The sequence below is a fragment of the Centropristis striata genome, chromosome 14 (assembly GCF_030273125.1).
Source record: "Centropristis striata isolate RG_2023a ecotype Rhode Island chromosome 14, C.striata_1.0, whole genome shotgun sequence".
Taxonomy (NCBI): Eukaryota; Metazoa; Chordata; class Actinopteri; order Perciformes; family Serranidae; genus Centropristis; species Centropristis striata.
In genome coordinates this window covers 13,676,979-13,697,622 of record NC_081530.1, presented here as the reverse complement: position 1 = coordinate 13,697,622, position 20,644 = coordinate 13,676,979, and the positions used below count along the sequence as shown (strand labels likewise).

The 20,644-nt window shown below is 39.3% G+C and overlaps 1 protein-coding gene across 2 annotated transcripts in view; it reads right to left on the bottom strand.

The window, feature by feature from the left end:
* LOC131984487 (septin-7) overlaps positions 1-20,644 on the bottom strand; it is a 51,367-nt gene that overhangs the window by 6,878 nt on the left and 23,845 nt on the right. For both annotated transcript variants that reach the window (XM_059349317.1, XM_059349318.1), the window contains exons 3-9: positions 18,407-18,507; positions 18,186-18,320; positions 9,634-9,751; positions 8,420-8,512; positions 8,167-8,263; positions 4,403-4,454; positions 292-417 (exon numbers count right to left, since the gene is read on the bottom strand). In XM_059349317.1, coding sequence (XP_059205300.1) covers positions 292-417; positions 4,403-4,454; positions 8,167-8,263; positions 8,420-8,512; positions 9,634-9,751; positions 18,186-18,320; positions 18,407-18,507 — 722 coding nt within the window. The remainder of the gene's footprint in view (positions 1-291; positions 418-4,402; positions 4,455-8,166; positions 8,264-8,419; positions 8,513-9,633; positions 9,752-18,185; positions 18,321-18,406; positions 18,508-20,644) is intronic.

The window sequence follows — 20,644 nt, the reverse complement described above, 5'->3', positions numbered from 1 at the left end:
TGCACGTCTGTCCGTCCTGGGAGATGGATCCCTTCTCTGTCGCTCTCCCTGAGGTTTCTTCTTCTTTTTCCCCTGCTAAAAGGGTTTTTTAAGGAGTTTTTCCCTGGCCGATGTGAGGGTCTAAGGACAGAGGGTGTCGTACCATGTACAGTCTGTGAAGCCCTTTGAGGCAAATCTGTGATTTTGGGCTATATAAATAAAATTGATTTGATCCCATTATTTCACAATATCAAAGTGCATTTCTGCAACACAAACACCATAGGTATGTGTGCATACCATACAGACACTTACTTGGTAAGCTGTCCCTTGTTCTTATTGTTGTCCACACCATTGTATGTGACTGCAGCAAGTTTCCTGCTACGGTAGTTCTCATAGTGAACATTGTTTGTCACATCTTTCAGGTCCTGCATATGGGTCCTGGAAAACCACAAGAGGGAAACTGAATTAGCACAATTTCTCTCACTCGAAGAACACATTCGATTTTATAAACCTTTTCCTAGAGCAGGGGTCAGCAACCTTTACTAACTAAAGAGCCATTGTTGGCCAAACAAAGAGAAAAATATCATAATGGAGCCACATACCTTATTTTGAGCCTTATTATGAAGATGAAACAGCCTACTGGGTCTAAATGAACCGACCCATTATACTAATAGGGCATAATGTACTGAATATACAGAAGCTGAATAGCAAAATCTCTTTCAAGTACCATTTGAGAATGCACGATTTAAATTTGTGAGTAGGGAATGGACTGTATGAATGTAATAATGAATGTAATACTTGTGAATTTAATAACTTATTTGAATAATTTCTGATGATTTTTAATGATGTCTACAATGTTTCATTGTATTTACATCATCATTGTTAAGTGATTTTTGTTTTTTTCCCTTTTTGGTGACAGCTAATGGGGATCCTTCTAATAATTAACAATAAACAATAATGAGCATTTATTAGTATGATTTTGTCAGAATGCAGCCAGGACCCAAGTGCAAATGAGAGGCAGGACACCAAAAAATATCTAAGAAGATTGGGAATTGAAGGAAAAACTCAAAACTAGGCTTGATGTTGTTCTGAGGTTAAGATGCCGAGCCATAGACTTTATTACTTTATGGTGCACATTTTACTTGACTAAAATGTAAAAATAACATAAAATGTAATGCTGTATGTAAGCAACACATTTTTATAATTCAGGAATACAAATTGCTTTGGGCCTACACCAACAATCAATGAAAATTAAAATGTAAAGATAATAGAAAATAAATTTCATTTGGTATAATTTTTTGTCGCAGCCACATGGAGCCACTGCAGACGGCCTGAAGAGCCTCATGAGGTTCTGGAGCCGCAGGTTGCCTACCCCTGTCCTAGACTTATGCTCAATTTTTTTAAAACATAAATTATACTTTTCTACATTTTCAGCCCTAAGCAGAACTCATCTGTTCATTGGATGATGTCATGGAAATTGGACATCTTTAAATGTATCTCCATTAAACCTGCATAGGTGAAGGGAAGTTTTCTAAAGATAGAACACTTGTTCTAGTGATGTTCAGAGAGAGACTCATAGACTTTTACTTTGAAACTTTTTAACCCGTAAGAACCCATGGTGACACGCATGTAACAAACACTTTAAATGTTCTATAATCTCCCATATTCAGCTTTATGCTTCACCTTAACTCATTAAATCCCTGAGCAAGACTGTTTGACTGTAACAAGAAGTGACTTCTCCAAAATGTGGCTGTGACTGGAAACAGAAATGTGAAAAAGTAGCTAATTTCAAAAAGCTTATTTTTTGTTACTAAGCTAAGTTTAAACCCATTGAACAATTCTAATCCCTTAATGTCCTCTATAGCATTTAACCTATTCTGACCATATTTCCTGAACAAATTAATAAAAACAAGCAACAGAAATATCTCTGTGAGTTGTCTTTGATCAGGATCTGTCATTTAACTCCCATATAAAACAAACTTCAAGGACTGCATTTTTCCACCTACGTAATATTACAAAAATTAGACACATCCTGTCTCAAAAGGATGCAGAAAAATTAGTTCATGCTTTTGTTACTTCAAGGTTAGATTACTGTAATTCCTTACTGTCAGGCTGCTCCAATAAATCCCTTAAAACTCTTCAGTTAGTCCAAAATGCTGCGGCTCGTGTACTAACAAGAACCAAGAAAAGAGATCATATTTCTCCTGTTCTAGCTTCGCTGCACTGGCTCCCTGTAAAATCCAGAATTGAGTTTAAAATCCTTCTTCTTACTTACAAAGCTCTAAATGGTCAGGCACCATCATATCTTAAAGACCTCATAATGCCATATTACCCTTCTAGAGCACTACGCTCCCAAAATTCTATGTTACTTGTGGTTCCTAAAGTCCTTAAAACTAGATTGGGAGCCAGAGCCTTCAGTTATCAAGCTCCTCTCTTGTGGAATCATCTTCCAGTCTCAGTACGGGAGGCAGACACCCTCTCTTTATTCAAGAGTAAACTTAAAACTTTCCTCTTTGACAAGAGTTAGGGCTCCAGTTAGGGCTGGCCGAGGCCTGCCTTGGACCAGCCCCTAGTTATGCCGCTATAGGCCCAATGTGTCGGGGGACACGATACACCGGGGCCCTCTTTCTCTCTCTCTGATGTCCCAATAATACATGACACAAGCTTTTATTTTCCCAGAGTACTCGTACATTTCTCTGCTCTCTGTGGATCTGGTTTGGCCCCAAATGGGAATGCTCCTCTCCTGGTCCACTCACCATCACTACTGGCCAATGGTGGCGCTTCATCACCTGCTGCTGTGCCCCTCCCAGAACTCCTGCTCCTCTCTGTCTCTCTCTCCCTCTCTAATAATAAAAATAATAAAATAATTCCCTCCAAATATTTTCTGCAAGAGGAAGTGACATCACTGGGTGCAGGTCACATGTTTTTATTTGAATGCTGTAGGGTTTTTTATATGGTTTTATAACAGAAATAACAAAGTTGACCGGATCATAGGGACAGAAAAATATATATATATTTTTTTTAATGTTGAAATCCCATGTATTACAGAAAATAAATACTCTGTGCAACTGTAAGTATAAGTATTTATAGAATTAGCACAAAAAACTGCTAATTTTAATTAATTATTTTATGTTAATTCAACATGAACATGTGAATCACCAGCTGAAGACAGCCAATAATTGGTGGGTGGGAATCATTTAATGAATATTTTACATATAAATTGTGCCTAAAATACGCAACAAACATTATTAGTGGTGAACATTCAATAGAATTTGCAATATTATTTAAAACAGATCCAGTAAATACTTTTTTAGGGGGAAATAATCAAAGGTTTTCGTGGGAGACGCGAAATGTACCCGCAAAAAAAAAAAAAGACCCATATGGCTGGCTCGCTACGCTGCCATTACGCGCCCGGTGGGAACTGACGCCGGGCAGAAGACAGAGCAAACCCGCGGCGGAGCCGTTCCGCGCCCGGAGGAAATCCCCAGTAAGGTTGACGTGTGGGAGAGCGCACGCACGGACCGTGTTTCGACTACCACCGGGAAAGTCTCGGGCCACACCCTCTCAAATGTCCGCTCACTCTGCGTGTCTCCACAGCAAGTTAGCACCCAGGGCGATTTAGAGGCTCTGGAGGTGATGTATGGTTTTCGCCGTCGCTAACTGTGCACAGCAAATGATCATAAACAAAGCAGCATGGCTAATTATTATGCACAGTGTCTCCGCTGATCATAAACATAGTGATCGTGAATTAATGGTACTCGCTAACGGTGCACTGTCTGGTGCTTGTTGTAAACAAACAGATCGCTAACGGCGGCTCGTTAGCGGCTCGTTAAAAAGAGTAAGGAGTCGCTGGATTTGTCTCCAGTCACTTTCTTGAGAAATAGTAATGACGTAGGTCTAAAGCACACTCGCCGATGAGCCGCCTTCTTCTTCTCCGGCAGGATATACGCTATCCACCGTAATGCTGCCCTCCCCGGTCATATCCAGATCTAACTAACTAAGGGTTTTTGTTTTTTTTTAAACATGATTTAAAAAAAAAAAAAAAATTCCCGAGCCCGTGCCGGAGGTCTTCAAGCCCTGTATATGTTGTGGAGATGCAGAGAAAAAGGCAAATGTGTGTTTCTGTAAGCAGAAAAGGTGTCTAGTTTATTTATTTTAAAATAAGAAATATCCTTAACATAAATTACATAAACACCCAATGTAACGTATATGTCACATCACAGATCTTTGACATTTAGGGGTAGTATTAAAAAAACCCATCAGAAATGTGTTCTATGTGGTCCACTTGGTCTGTGGTATATCCCCCATAATTTTCCTTCAAGGATAAACACGTCTGGGTTCTTCTGGGCCAACCCTTAGGTGCTGACACTAAGCCCAGCATGGCTATCCTGTACTGAAGAGGAGAAGATGTGCTTCAGCTCACCTGATGAGCATGTTCCGCAGGATTGTAAAATCACAGTGCTCTCCATTTTCCACTGTAAGAGACAAACAGAAACATCATTACAATATTGTACCACAGTACAACTGATTCCTGCAGGGATTATTATGGCTACAGCAAAGGGTAATACTTAATAATAACCACCATTAATGAATATTGACTTTGATGGTTAATTAGACATAGTTATTTTACTGTTAAACAATGTAACAATCATTAATGAGGTTTACTTGTTATCAGTAATGCAATCATTTATGTTATGTAACAAATTAATGTTGCACACATTATACCATTTAATATTCTATATAAACTATGTTGTTACCAAATGATTTGTACATCATCCAACAATGATTTGGATTGCTATTACAAAGTTGCAACTGATGAAAATATTATTGTTAAGATAACCACTCTTCAACATCACCAAAAGATTTAAAATCAAAGAATAAATGCTTCAAATGTTTATTCTTAACATGACTTGCAACTTCATAATAACCATCAAAAAAATGTTTACAGATGATTTCCAAAAAACAATTATTAATGGCTTATAATTGTTGTTTTGAACCAATAAATGGTTCACAACAACAATTAGTTAAACAACAGAGTATTTATTAATCATTAACAGGGTATTACAATCATTAGTCGCAACTTTAAAAAGCCACTCAAATAATGTTTAGGAATGTTTACAAACGATTTCTGAAAGATTTATAAAAACACAAACGTATAATGTGTGTAACAATAATCTGTTGAATAAAATTATTTAGCATTACTAATACTGTAATTAATAAGCATTATTAAATATAATTTCATTGTTAACAGAAAACTAACTTCTAAGTTTTAGCTTAGCGGTATTAAGCTAATGTCATTATAATGAACTATGTGCTATGAAATCATAACTTCTAATCACTCATTGCTGTAAATATGAAACATTTAATGTTATTCCATGATAAATATGCTGAAATAATGAATTAAGTATGTCGTTTTTGTCACTTTCTGAGATGATTTCCAAGTAAATATGGTAATGATATAGAATAAATATGTGGAAATCATGGCTATCACAACTAATTCCATTTTTAACAAAATGACAAACGCTGGTATACTTATATTTTTACCACTGTAAGAGAATGTGGTTTGTAATCTTTGTTTAAAAATGTTTTACAATTACTAGATGGATACAAAAAGTGGTTAAAGGGTTAATAATACATTGTTAAAACATATGGTTGATGTGGAAACTGTGCCTAATTTTATCATCGCCTGACCCATAGAAAGTCACATGGCAAAGTCTGTATATCATGTAGTACGATACATAGTCATATATTTAGATTATACAGTGTTAATATTAAATAATGTATTTTATTAATGCAGCAAAAGTGAACACAGGTGTAACTTCCTTTGCTTTTTAAATGTTGGGAGTTAAAGTTATTACTAAATACCTCAACAAATCATAAAGTTCATTCAAATTATGTATGTAAAGAAATACAACACATTGTACTTTCCCCTTGAGCTCCAATTAAAGATAAAAAATGAGATAAGCTGTTTTTCCCCTTAAACTTGAATCATTTGATTAAATTTAAAAAAAAATGTTTTTTCTGTTTTATTTTTATCTTTTACTTTTATTTTGGTCTGAGCATACATTAAATAATTGATCTGTTTTACTTCAATACGACAGCTGGAGTTTTTCTTTTTTTCTCCCTTTTCTTTTCTTTTATTGCTGCCTTTCTTACTTTTTTTATTTATTAATTTTTATTTGTTTTATTTATTTATTTATTTTTTGGAGTGAGGTCAATTGTGAGGTATATGAACTCATTTTGGTTTCGATGGTGGTTTATTTTCCTATCTGTTGCGATATCTTTGTGAATACAGAGAGCACTTATATGTTGTTTGTGTTTTTGGTTTGATAAAAATCAATAAAATATATTAAAAAAATAATAATAATAATTGATGTGTTCCCCATTTTACAAATGAATACCCTCACCATGTTTCCATGCTCTTTATGCTTAAGGACCCTATTAGTTTGATTTTACTCACTGATAACTTCAGTGCTTCTTATTGATCTCTGGAGCTAATTTTTCTCAAAATCTGACCAGATTTCTCATGGCCCTGGAGTAGCACTGCTGTGGATGGCTGCAGTAAAGCGTCAGCAGGGGGCATCATGTGCAGCTGTTTGCGTCCCTCCTACAGCACAGCTCACCACAGTCCTCTGGGAGTTCTCTGCATGCTGTGGTAGAGTGACTTGCATAGTTTCTCAGGGACCTTGCCCTCTTTCTCTCTTTCTCCCGCCCTCTCTTCATATTTACTCTGACATGAAGCCAAAAACAGTTCTGGTATTCCAAAACTTGCTCCCCACAGACTGCAAACACTGGCTGCAAACCAGTTTCATAGTAGCACTCCTACAAGTCATCCACTAGGCTGTACTGTACTGGTCTTTGGCTGCTGTTGTTGTCTGCACTGGAAACAACATAATCTATATCATCTGGAATGTTCCCTTCATTGCATCCAATTCATTAGATGCAGTCATGTTCACAGTGAGGCTGTGTACGTATCGCTATAATCAGGCTTCATACGTTTCACCACAAAGTGACAGCAGCTTCCTGTGTCAGGTCAAACAACACTCTCATATCCTGTGCTGTCTTGTTTCCCACTGGTGGCTTGAGCATCTCACTGTGGTGTTTTTTTTTCATATTTTCAGTATTGCTTACATTGTTCCTGTTCACTGGTCATGATGAGTAGACGGAACAGAAGCCTATTGTCTCTAAGCCAGTTCATATGAAATATGACTCAAGATAGGGCTGCACGATTATGGCCCAAATGATAACCATGATTATTTTGATCAATATTGTAATCACGATTATTATTATCATGATTATTCATCATGTTAGGGAAAAAATCTGTATTTTTGTTGCACTACTTTTAAACAAACAATAGGAACAGTTTTAAGTGTGTACACAGAGTGTCTGGTGCTTGTTGTAATCAAACAGAGATCGCTAAGTGAACACATCCTGCAGCAGCAGCACATACACACTGTACTGCTACAGAGCTAACTGTTAGCCTATTAGCAATTTGCAGATTGGACGCTCCCAGCTGCAGAGCCCTCTGGCTCTGTAGCTGGGAGAGACTGCTGCAGGAGGACTGTGTCGTTTCGACTCGTTCTTAGAAGAAGGAGTCTCCAATAACAGCAGAAAAAGAAGTAGCTTTTTTTGAAAAATAGTCGCTAAGGGGGTCTGAAAAGTCACTAAATATAGCAACAAAGTTGCTAAGTTGGCAACACTGCTTTTCCGGCTTTTACAAATTGCGCGTGTACTACGTCACATCCTGCTTAACTTCTATGAGATAATTATTGACCACATTTTGAAAAATTATACAGTTTTATCTCCTAATCACATGCATGCTTATACAAATGCCTTCTACATGAAATGTGTGTTTTATGTCATAATTGTTAGTGTCTTGGTTAAATAAAATGCATACAGAAAATAAATAAATATGCAGTTAGTAATATTTAAATGATTTGGTCGAGTGCTCCTCATGTTGATGCAATCTCTGTTATTGTAGTTCTGCAGTGTGTGTGTGTGTGCATGTGTGTGTGCATGTGTGTGTGTGTGTGTGTGTGTGTGTGTGTGTTGACTATTAGGATGAGTGAGAAAAAAGGAGCGCATGAACTGTGTTACTGCTTTCCAAACAATCTACACATGATGCTCGATAATCCAATACCAATATTTCCAAAGTGGAAATAGATCAGTTGACCTTCGACCCCTTACCTTCAGCCACACCCCATGGGTACTGCCTTCCACGCACTCGCTTTCCGTTGACCTCGATAATGGTGTTACTACCGACTACGGCCAAGGGTAAACGATCCTGCAGAGATGAGGGAGGGGGCACAACTGTTGCATAGCTCATACACAACTGCTAAAAATACACTGAAGGCTGTGGCTGTGGGCTTACATGCACTGAGACATAGTATGCAGGGCATGAATCACAAAACATCGCATTACAAAAAATACAAAAACTTACCTTGATTTTTCTGACCATCTTCATCTCTTCCTCGTCATCCGTCTCTGGGAACTCATAGATTTTGATTTTGTGCTCCTGGATTTCTTTCATGATCTACACAGCAGAGAGGAAACAGGGAGGGGTGGGGGGAAATGGAAAAACAGATGAAAGGTGATGTTGAGCGAGCTGTACTGTATGTGTGACAACTGGGTACAGAAATATCAATAGTCAATACACACATCAGGGACCTACCTGTTTATTTAACACATGCACAGACATGAACGCTACTGTGACATGCACACACAGTGTCTGTGCATCAATACAGTGAGCTATACCAGGGGTCGGCAACCTTTTCCATGAAAAGAGACATTTTTGGCCAAAAACGGAAAGAAAAATCCCTCTGGAGCCGCATTTTTGAGCCTAATACTGAAAGTAATTTACCAATTTCTCGCTGCAAATCAAGCAAAAGACACAAAACTACCCAAAAAAGAATCAAATTGACCACAAAATGATAAAAAATGACCACAAAAAGACACAAATTGACAAAAAAAAGACACTAAATGACCAAAAAAGGGAAAAAAACGACCAAAAAAAAGACAGATTGACCACAAAATTACCCAAAAAAGACACAAAATTACCCAAAAAGACACAAAATGACAAAAGACACATAATTACCAAAAAAAAGACACAAAATGACTACAAAAATACACAAAATTACCAAAAAAGACACAAAATGACCCAAAAAAAAAAGAAGACGTTAAAATGACCAAAAAGTCTAAAACACATAAACACTTTAACACAGTGGAGACAGAGTTGACTTCCAAAATGATTTGGCGACCCCCAAAAATCATCTCGCGACCCCAATTGGGGTCGGGACCCCAAGGTTGAGAATAGCTGGACTAAAATATATATATATATTTCCTGTCTATAGGGCACATATTTTTTACAAATTGGATGATGTAAGAAGATGGCCCGAAGAGCCACATGTGCCTCTGGAGCCTCAGGTTGCCTACCCCTGAGCTATACTAACTAAGCAAGCATCACTATAACACAAAATCTGTTTATAATTACATAACTGAATAGGACTTGCCAATAATGACTACAGTGACAGCAAACCCGGCATTAAATCATTTAGCTACCATAGATGGAAGACAATAACATTCAAACAAATCATGTAAGATGTTTGCCAAAGAGAAACGTATATTTGCATTCAAAAGTTACACACACACACTGACCTGTTTTTTGAACTGTTGACACTCCTCAGGAGTCATTGTGTCTGCTTTGGCGATGAGGGGGATGATGTTTACTTTTTCATGTAACCTTTTCATAAATTCAATATCAAGGGGCTTCAATCTGAGGAAGAAACAAAGAAAAGAGATAGTTTAATGGTTGTCAGTGTCAGTGAATGGCTCTGTGTGAAGCAGCTGCTGTCCCACACAAACACACATAGAGCTAAAAGTTATGTTTCAGGGCTGGGTCAGCAGCATCTCCAAATCCACAATTTGATTAGCCTTAAATTTTCAGGCCATGCTTCAATCCATTTTTCGATATAAATGTGATATATTTCAACACTTCAAGACTCAAGACTGCTAAGGGAAAAAAAGTTCCCTTAGCAGTCTTGAGTCTTGACTCATACAGATAAACAAATCATTGGTTTGAAATTCTTCTTTAAAAAAATAGACATCTTAGTATCAAATGTAAATGGTAAATGGACCTGCACTTATATAGCGCTTTTCTAGTCGCTTTGCACTTTACACTACACTACACTACAGACTGCACTCATTCACCCATTCACACACACATTCATACTGGTGGCAGAGGCTACCCTAAACGGTGCCACCCGCCACCATTGGGAATTCATTCACACACCGATGAACGCAGCATCGGGAGCAATTTGGGGTTCAGTATTTTCGTTCAAGGATACTTCGACATGTAGGCTGCGACAGTCGATGGGATCGAACCACCAACCCTTCGTTTGGGGGGCAACCCACTCTACCAACTGAGCCACAGCCGCCCCAAATGTGATATAACCATCATATTTTTTAAGGGGGGTATACCATAGTAAGGCCATATGGTGAAATATTGTCGATTGCCACACTTTTTTGACCTAGTACTTGGTACACCTAGTATACAGATAAACACACACAACCAGGGCATCCACAGTGCACAAGGCTCTATTTGGACAAAGTATTTGTACTGAGGATTCCAAATCACCCGCACAAAGGGTTTGACTGACGGTTTGGGCTATCTCCACATTTAAAAAAAAAATGTTACTATATGATCAACTATGATACAATATGTAAAGCCCAGCTGTGTACTAATGTTTCACTACTACTCTTGATCTACATCCATCACAACGTAATGACATAATGACAACGTAAAAATTGAAAAACAGCTGATGTACAAACATGCAACAAGCTTACAGTGCACAATATATTGATACTGCACTTGTTGGGTGACACGTGTTCGTTAATTAATGGTCCACCACTAAACCACGTGAAGTGCTAAGACCAAGGGCTAGGGGATATGGGATCCATGTCTCCTGGTAATACAATAAATAGCCTATTTACTCTATACGCCATGTTAGCAAAACAGTGCATCTATGGTTTGCTCCAGCTTTGCTTCCGGTTTTTCAACTTTGTGACAGAAACTATATGGAAAGATACTATAACATAGCCCTACTGCGATAACAAAACTTTTCCTAAATTCTGAATGGTTTTCAAACTGCAACACTGAAAGTTGACATCGTTCTACAAACATGGCAGTTAATTCACAAAAGCAAACATAATCAGACCAATTGGTTATTAGTGAGTTGGAGTCGGGTGAACTAGCAAGCTAGCTAGCTCATCTTAGTCAATACGGCACTCACTAGGGATGTGACGCAAGATTAAACTCGACGATATTTGTCTTCGTGTTAAAAATCAGTTTCACAAGATTTGTGAGTTATCCAAACTTCTATTTGTGACCTGCGGGGGCAGTAAAAGGAAAAGAAGAAGAGGAGGAGAAGGATGGGAAGCAGCAAGCAGCCAGAATGACGTCACATCGGACGGCGGCTCATTAAGAAGAGTAAGAACGAATCGAATCGGCTCAGTCCTCCTGCAGCAGTCTCTCCCAGCTGCAGAGCCAGAACCTGCAAATTGCTAATAAGCTAACAGTTAGTAGCAGTAGTAGCTGTAGCAGTACAGTGTGTATGTGCTGCTGCTGCAGGAGGTGATCATTTAGCGATTTCTGTTTGTTTACAACAAGCACCAGACACTCTGTGCACAGTTAGTGATGTCGGTTAATTCAAGATCGCTATGTTTATGATCAGCAGAGACACTTTGAATAATAATTATAATAATAATGCTTTGTTTCGATCAGCTGCTGATGTTGTGCAGTTAGCGATGGGGGCCACAGTATCGTCTCCCACGTTTAATCCGTCACTAAACTAAAACTGTCACTAAGCGATTACGCGTCCATAGAAAACCATACATCACCTCCAGAGTCTCTAAATCCCTCTGGGGGATTTTTTTTTTTTTTTTAACTTTTATAAATTTTAGTTTTAGTTTCAATTTGTGGAAGAAGAAGTTTATTAAAAGCTCATGCTTACATCATGCATGTAAAGAGTTATAATAAAACATTTCAAAATGCATGTGCAACTTGGTTAAATAAAAGTCTGTTGGTCCAGTCATATATTGTGTCATTGTAGTTTTCTTAAAATCTCGTCTGGTCTCGTTCTTGTGAACCCAATATTGTGTCTCGTCTCGTGAGCTGAGAGTATCATCACACCCCTAGCGCTCACAGCAGATAACGTTGGTTAATGTTGCGCTGCCTGATTTGTGTACTTTTGTGAGGTATCTCTCTCACCTGATAATGCTGCATATGATGTGTCTAACATTACAGTTGATTTGTCAGGGATACTCTGTTTAGACAGGCTTGATGGATTTATCATGAGATCAACTGTACTAGTCATACCTTCACACTTCATTAGAGCGCTGTTTCTCTCTGAAACAAGTGCATTCATTTGGAGGACTGTGTGGTGAAGTTCTAGCATGTGCTGAAAAATAATGCCGCCCCACCGGTCAACACAGCCTTAGCCCTCTAAGACACCAGGGAAACCCCCATACCATGCCTTCCTCGAACCTCATTGAATCTTTCATGCTGTAATACATGCAGTCTGGCCTTCAACTGCTGTCATCACGGTAATATAACTGGATCGGCTTTTCACCTGCAGCAACAAGCTGTTTCATCACAGACAAAGACAGACCTCCACTGCAAAGCAGATCAGTAGGGACGACTACAGTAGAGCATTCAACAGCTGGAGCACCGAGTGCAGATGACCCCCTGAGCTTTCCAAAGACATTCCCAAGAACGCTGCTCCCTTTAGACCACCTAAATAACACACTGACAGTGCTGCATGCAGAGGATATTCCTTCACTGCCAGTGCAGCAGTAATACCTTCAGCTCAGCTCTACAAATCAGGATCAGATGATTCTGGATGTTTGGGATCATATTTTTTTTCCACTTCAAAGACACCATACTACAACAGTCATTTTCAAATAAATTATCCACAGTTCTGTTTCCAATAAAAGTCTCCAATAACACCAGAAAAAGTTGCTGGATTTGTTGCCAGTTGCTTTTTTGAAAAATAGTCGCTAAGGGGGTCTAAAAAGTTGCTAAAAATAGCAAAAGTTGGCTAAGTTGGCAACACTGCTTCATCGACTATTACAAATGGCGCGTGTTGTTGTGGTGTTGAGTTCTACGTCACATCCTGCTTAGCGTTCTATGCGATCAGCAACCAGGCTTTTTTCAGGGGAGAAAAACGGCCCTGCCCCCTGGTGGTTGATTACAGGAGAGCCACTTTTTAAAATGGAAATATCGCAGACGATCAGGTTAATTTAATCGTGGGGGCCAAAATCGTGATTATGGTTAAAATTCGATTAATTGTGCAGCCCTAGTTCAATGTGCTGTTAGAAATCAAAGGAATACTAGAAAAAAGGTGGTATATTTCCTCAAAACCTCCCTGAAAGAATTAACGCTCAAGAAAACAGTAAAGTCATAGGAACAGCTTTCTAACTATGGTAATGGGACCATCCGAGGAGCATGTGAATGTGCCACTGGCCTTGGAGAAGGTCCATGTTCTCCGAGTGCCATTGTAGGGATATTTTAAAATCATTATTTTTTATGAATAATGTAACGTGCATTTGTCACTACGGTTAAGAATATTTTGTCTCAATGAACAGTTCAGCTGCAGCTTTACACAGCATTCTAAACTTTTCTTGAAATGCTGGCTCTAATACACTGCCATTACAGGAGAAATGTACCTTACCCATATGCTTAAAAATATTCATTAAAAGGTTTAAAATGCCTAAATAATCGGACACACACACACACACACACACACACACACACACACACACACACACACACACATATATACACATACACACATACACACATACATACATACACACATACACACACACACACACCCCTTGTTGGCAGATGTTGGCTGCGGTTAATAACCCAGACTGGGTCACTGTGGGCCAACAGGCTCAATAGCACTGGACTGAAAAACCACCTTTTGCTGTGGGCAGCACAGTGTGGCTTAGTGTGTGAAAACAGCCAGGCCAACTGTGCGTGTGTGTTTGCCTGTGTGTTTGGCAGTGGCCGGAGCCAAGACACAGATGGGAGAAATGGGGTCTCCAGGTCAGCGAGCTCGGGGGAGATTACACCAATGTTATTCCTGCATGGTAGCCTGGTGGGAGGCCACAGGCAGAGCCGGCTGGGTTTGGACTACTTAACTACTGGCCAGACAATGAGGCAGCAGGGGAGCAACACTGAAACACACAACAGCTGAAATCTGCAGCACACTGGTTTATTTCTCCCAATGTGACTGAGGCAATAATAAGGTGAGGAGAAAAGCTTCTCAAAAACACACGCACAATATCCAAAAACTTAACCAAGCTGGCTCAGTATCTTAAACATACAGATAACCAGCTTGCTCCCATAAAAACAAAAAATGTCTCATTCACTCACTCTGCCCCCTGGTACACTCCCGAACTTCACCAACTTAAGAAACAGCGCAGAAAACTGGAACGCCTACACAAGAAAACTGGACTCACTGTACACTACCAAGCCTACAAAGACCATATCCACCTATACAAGTCAGCACTAAACGAAGCCCGTTCCACCTTCTACTCTGGCATCATTCACTCTGGCTCCTCCAACCCCCGCACTCCGTTTTCTACAATAAACAAGCTCCTCAAACCCATGGACCACATCTCACACTCCTTCACCCCGGAAAAATGCAATAACTTTCTATCATTCTTTCTCACTCAAAAGTTGACAACATACACAGCCAGCTTGCCACCTCCTCCTCCGTCAGCCTCAACCCACAACTTTCACCTCCTTCACTAACAGACCATTGTCTTTCTTCCTTCTCACCCATAACCGCATCTGACCTCTCCAATATTTTCTCAAGCATTAAACACCCCACCTGCCCCCTGGACCCCATTCCCTCCATCCTCGTCAAAGCTTGCCTCCCCTGTCTCATCCCACTCATAACCAACATCATAAACTCCTCCCTCATCTCTGGTATGGTTCCCTCCTATTTCAAGCTCGCTGCCATCACACCCATCCTCAAGAAGCCCGGCCTGGACCCTGATAACCCAGACAATTTCAGACCCATTTCAAACCTCCCATTTCTCTCGAAAATTCTAGAACGTTCTGTTGCCGCTCAACTCCAGCACTACCTCCACTCCAATCAACTCTATGAAACATTCCAATCTGGCTTCCGCACCCACCACAGCACCGAAACCGCTCTACTAAAAGTGACCAACGACCTCCTGCTCGCCTCTGACTCCGGCTCCCTCAACATTCTCCTCCTCCTCGACCTCAGCGCCGCTTTTGACACCATCAACCACACCATCCTCCTCAGTCGTCTGCAATCATGCATTGGTATCACTGGCTCAGCACTCTCCTGGTTTAAATCCTACCTCTCTGATAGATTTCACTACATCTCCATCAATAACTGCAAATCCCATATCATCCCTGTCACACATGGTGTCCCCCAAGGCTCGGTGCTTGGTCCCCTCCTATTCATCCTGTACATGCTACCCCTCGGTCACATCATACGCCACCATGGACTACAATTTCATTGCTATGCAGACGATACCCAACTCTACCTCTCCACAAAAACCATCACTCCCGCCACTCTGCTCACCATCACAAACTGCCTCACCGACATAAAAACCTGGATGAACAGCAACTTTCTCAAACTAAACTACAACAAATCAGAAATCATCGTCATTGGCCCCAAATCCCGCCTCCCCTCTTCCCAGGACTTCTCACTGAACATTGATGGACACACAGTCACCCCCTCCCCCTCTGTCCGAAATCTCGGCGTCACCATGGATCCAACTCTCTCCTTCAAATCTCACATCAAGAACATCATCAAAACATCCTTCTTCCACCTTCGCAACATCTCACGTCTTCGCCCAATCCTGTCCTCCTCCGCTGCAGAAACACTAATTCATGCTTTTATAACCTCCAGACTGGACTATTGCAACAGCAATCTCTACGGCCTCCCCGAACAGAATCCACTGTAAGATCCTGCTCATCACCTACAAGGCCCTCAATAACCTTGCTCCCCCATACCTCACAGATCTGCTCCAACGTCACTCCCCCACCCGCAACCTCAGATCTTCAGACGCCAACCTACTGACCCCCATCACCAGGACCAAGCACCGCACCATTGGCGACAGAGCCTTCTCCACTGCTGCCCCAACCCTCTGGAACTCCCTCCCTACTCACATCCGCAATTCCGACTCCCTCCATGCCTTCAAAAACCAACTCAAAACCCACCTTTTCAAAATAGCTTACAATACCTGAACTCATAATCTCTCATCTCTGTTTAGTTGTTTTCTTCTGTATTTTGTGTTTGTGTGTGTCTAATTTCCTGCCATGTAAAGCGGCTTTGAGTGCCTTTAAAAGCGCTATAAAAATGTAATGTATTATTATTATTATTAACATCTTTATGTAATTTTTTATCCTGATTTCAACTTGGAGAAGCCAATCAATTCAGTGGTTACTTCTTGTTTTCTTCAACTGTGAACATTTATCAGACTTTTTTCCTTTGCTTCTGTAGAATTGGACCAACAGAACTCTCTGCATGTCGTAAGTGTGTGTGTTTATACTTGTTACACAACTGATTTTTAACATTACCTTGAAAATTGTGCAGCAATGTGCAATAAAAATAAAGTGACTTGACTTTAATCTATTGACAATATGCAGCCCTACACATCTTTTGTTTGTTTTTTTAAATTTCCAGTTGCTATTTCTGGCAGATGCCAGAGGGTTTTTTTGGCAAATTACGTGGTTACACAACCTTTAAACTGACTATTCTGGTTTAGAAGCTGAAGTACATGTAAAAGTCCTGCGTGATGTAATACATAAAAAGTCTGTGCCTGTGATTTGTAGAAATCTCACATTCAGGCTGTCTATGATAAATATGCTAACATGACGAGCTGATAAGAGCACTGTGTGGGGAGAATGTTTTAATTAGCACCAGCAAGACTGCTAATAGTAATCAACACTTTAAAGACGCAATGACAGTCCTTAATGTTATATATTATACTACACAATAACACTTTCAGAACAGACAGGAAGTACAGACAGGAAGTAGTGCGCCGGAGCACTTTTTTGCAGGGAAGCATAGTGCAAGGTGGGTAGGTAGCTTCTTAGTGTGTCATGTCAGGACCTTGACTCCAACATCTAATGACTTTTTCATGATTTTAAAAACTTTGTTAAAATGCCCCAGTGACGCCAATTGTTTACCATCACATCAATGTGTGAAGCAAGCCTAAACATACATTGGTGAACTCTATTGAAGTAGTGCATATGTAAAATTCCCTTCTTAAAATAAACTTTTAAATGTCATGACTAGGGGTGTGACAAGATTAAACTCGACAATATTTCTCGGCGCGTTGAAAATCTGTCTCACGAGATTTGTGAGCTATCCAAACTTCTATTTGTGACCTGTGGGGGCAGTAAAAGGAAAAGAAGAAGAGGAGGAGAAGGATGGGAAGCAGCAAGCAGCCAGAACGACGTTGCAGGGGCCGGAGGCTCGTTAAGAAGAGTAAGAACGAATCGAAGCGCCACAGTCCTGCTAACAGGCTAACAGTTAGCTCTGTAGCAGTACAGTGTGTATGTGCTGCTGCTGCAGGAGGTGTTCACTTAGTGATCTCCGTTTGTTTTCAACAAACACCAGACACTCTTTGCACAGTTAGCGATGCCGGTTAATTCAAGATCGCTATGTTTATTATCAGCGGAGACTCTGTGCATAATTAGCCATGCTGGTTTGTTTATGAGCAGCTCCTGACAGCTCCTGATGTTGTACAGTTAGCGACGGCGGCCACAGTTGCGTCTCCCATATTTAATCCGTCGTGTATGTGATCACCGTCGAAACTGTCTCATTAATCCCTCTGGGGGATTTTTATTTATTTATTTATCTCATTTTAACTTTTATAAATTTTAGTTTTAGTTTCAATTTGTGGAAGAAGAAGTTTATTAAAAGCTCATGCTTACATCATGCATGTAAAGAGTTATAATAAAACATTTCAAAATGCATGTGCAACTCCGTTAAATAAAAGTCTGTTGGTCCAGTCATATATTGTGTCATTGTAGTTTTCTTAAAATCTCGTCCAATATCGTGTCTCGTCTCGTCTCATGAGCTGAGTGTATCGTCACACCCCTAGTCATGACTCTCTAGATATTCCAAAATCTGTAGGATCCCTTTAGTACGTACCCGTGTCCAGAGGGAGCGATGAAATACAGGCAGCACTGCACTCTGTTGTCCGGCATCTGCCGTCTGTTGACCCTGGACTCTGCGTTGAGGTAATCCTCGAACTTACTGTCGATGTAATCGATGACTGGCTGCCAGCTGAGGACCACACGTCATTCACATCAATCAGGTAATAAAATTACAGTGTATTATAGCAACTTTAATGAGCCAATGACGGAACTCACCAGTTACTGTTGTCAACGGCATCGCCAAAGCCAGGGGTGTCAACGATGGTGAGCAAAAGCTGCACGCCTCCTTCCTTTATCAGAACCTTCGCCTGTTCCACCTAAAAAAGGCCAAGCATGTCCACACAAATCAGATTTTTGCTGAGAATTCCAAGGTTATTATAGTTAATGAAAACTAACGAAATAACGAAAACTAGAATTGAAAAAACATTTTTGTTAACTGAAATAAAAACGAGAGTAAAAAAAAAAAAAAAAAAAAGATAACACTGAAACTGTATTTTGTGGTTACAAAACTAACTAAAATTATAGTGAAAATGTCCTTAGTTTCCGTCTTTGTCAACTTTTTTCATACATAAACCTTTTTGGTTGATATGAAATCTATTTCATCTATCTGGTTTTATGACTTAATAAACTTATTGGGGCTGAGATGGATCAGACAAAGGAAATAAAGGGAACATTTATTGTGACCTCTTTGAATCTGGGACCCAACAAATACCCCAATAAAAAAAAGTAAAACTAACACTAAAACTAATAAAAACTAAACTAAAACTAAGCATTTTAAAACTAACTTAATTTGAAAACAAAAATTGACAACTAAATTAAAACTAGAACTAATGAAAAATCCAAAACTATTATAACCTTGGTCCACACAAATCAGATTTTTGCAAAGAATTCCAAAGTTTCTGTGGAATTCTGCCTTTGAACCAGCTCAAATCAGATGGTCAATAACTTTACTTGTTTACAGTGTTTAATTGTTTTAGAATTAAGTCAATTCCACCACGTTCCCCTCAGTGTCCTTAACAATTGTCCACCAAAAAAACTTCATCCTTGGTTGCAAATGGACCAAATTGAAAAATTCTCTCAAAGCAATCCTGAGAAATTAACGTTCACCGGAATGGTCGGACAGAGGGATGGACCGTCAGACAACCCCCAAAAAACACTGGCAAATTCTTTTCATCCTGTCTGTATACACAACTTAAATTTTTTTTAAATGCCATGTTGGTATTTTTTTTTCCAGCACAACCTCACCTATTTGACCTAATAATAACTTTTTTATTCTGACTTACTGGATCAACATTTTGAACCAAAAAGAAACAAAGAAAAACCAACATAAATGTGATCTTGTGATTGTGTGTGATCTAACTCTGTTTTTTTTATTCTAGTGTGACTCCATTTTATTTGTGTCTTGTGTGTTTAGCTTAACACATTCTACTTTAACAATTTCTAGTCATTTTGTGTCTTTTTTTTTGTCTTTTTTAAGTTATTTTGTGTCTTTTTTTAGTCATTTTGTGTCTTTTGTTTGGTCATTTTGTTTTTTTTAATGGTCATTTTGTGTCTTTTGTTTGGTCATTTTGTGTTTTTTTTAGTCCTTTATTCCAATATAAAATGTGATTTTGAATCTTTTTTTTAACTTTCAAAAACACTATCATGCTCAATAAAGAATTTTAAATGATGCAAATGTGAACAAAGGTTGCACATATTACATCCAGTTCTATCATTTTATACAAAATATATTTGACCTTGTGTCCAGTTTTACTTGGTATATCCTCATCAAACTGAAATGGAGTTTACAGCCAGAACTTTAGAGGTAAATTTACAGTAGGGCTCCACGCTGCTTTGTTTGCTAGTCTGGATGTCATGAAGAAGTCATGATTTGGTGCTTTTGGAGACTCCAGAGGGAACAGTTATGGGGGGTATGACTAAACTGCCTGAGACACAACAAGTCAACAGTGTTGAATTTGAAGTAAAAACGACTTAAGCTCTTGATAATAAACAAGTAACATGATCAATAATAATTCATTAAGTAATTAAAAAAATATTTTGGAAGGACCAAAGACACTAAATTCAGAAGCACAAATATCAAATATCACTTTTTAGGAAGCATGACGACTGACCTCAACTGACCACTTTACTTATTAAGTATACTTAAACAAATACACAGACCACAACTAAAACAGCTCTGCAAACACCTTAACCACAGTAAACCAAAACTATTTTGCAACCACTAAGCACACAATCTAAGTTGTGTGTTGGGCCCTGGGCAGACGGGAGCAGGGAAGGAAGCTGCAGATGAAGAACGTGGTGAACAAAGTGGCCTCTGAACACATGAAGAAGAGCAGAAGGGCTGTGCTTTGATCAGCGTGGGTCGAGGCAGAACTCGTGATCGGCAGATGAACTTTGATTTAATCAGCAGAACTAAACCAGACCTTGTCTCATATCACAGGCACAGAGCTTTCA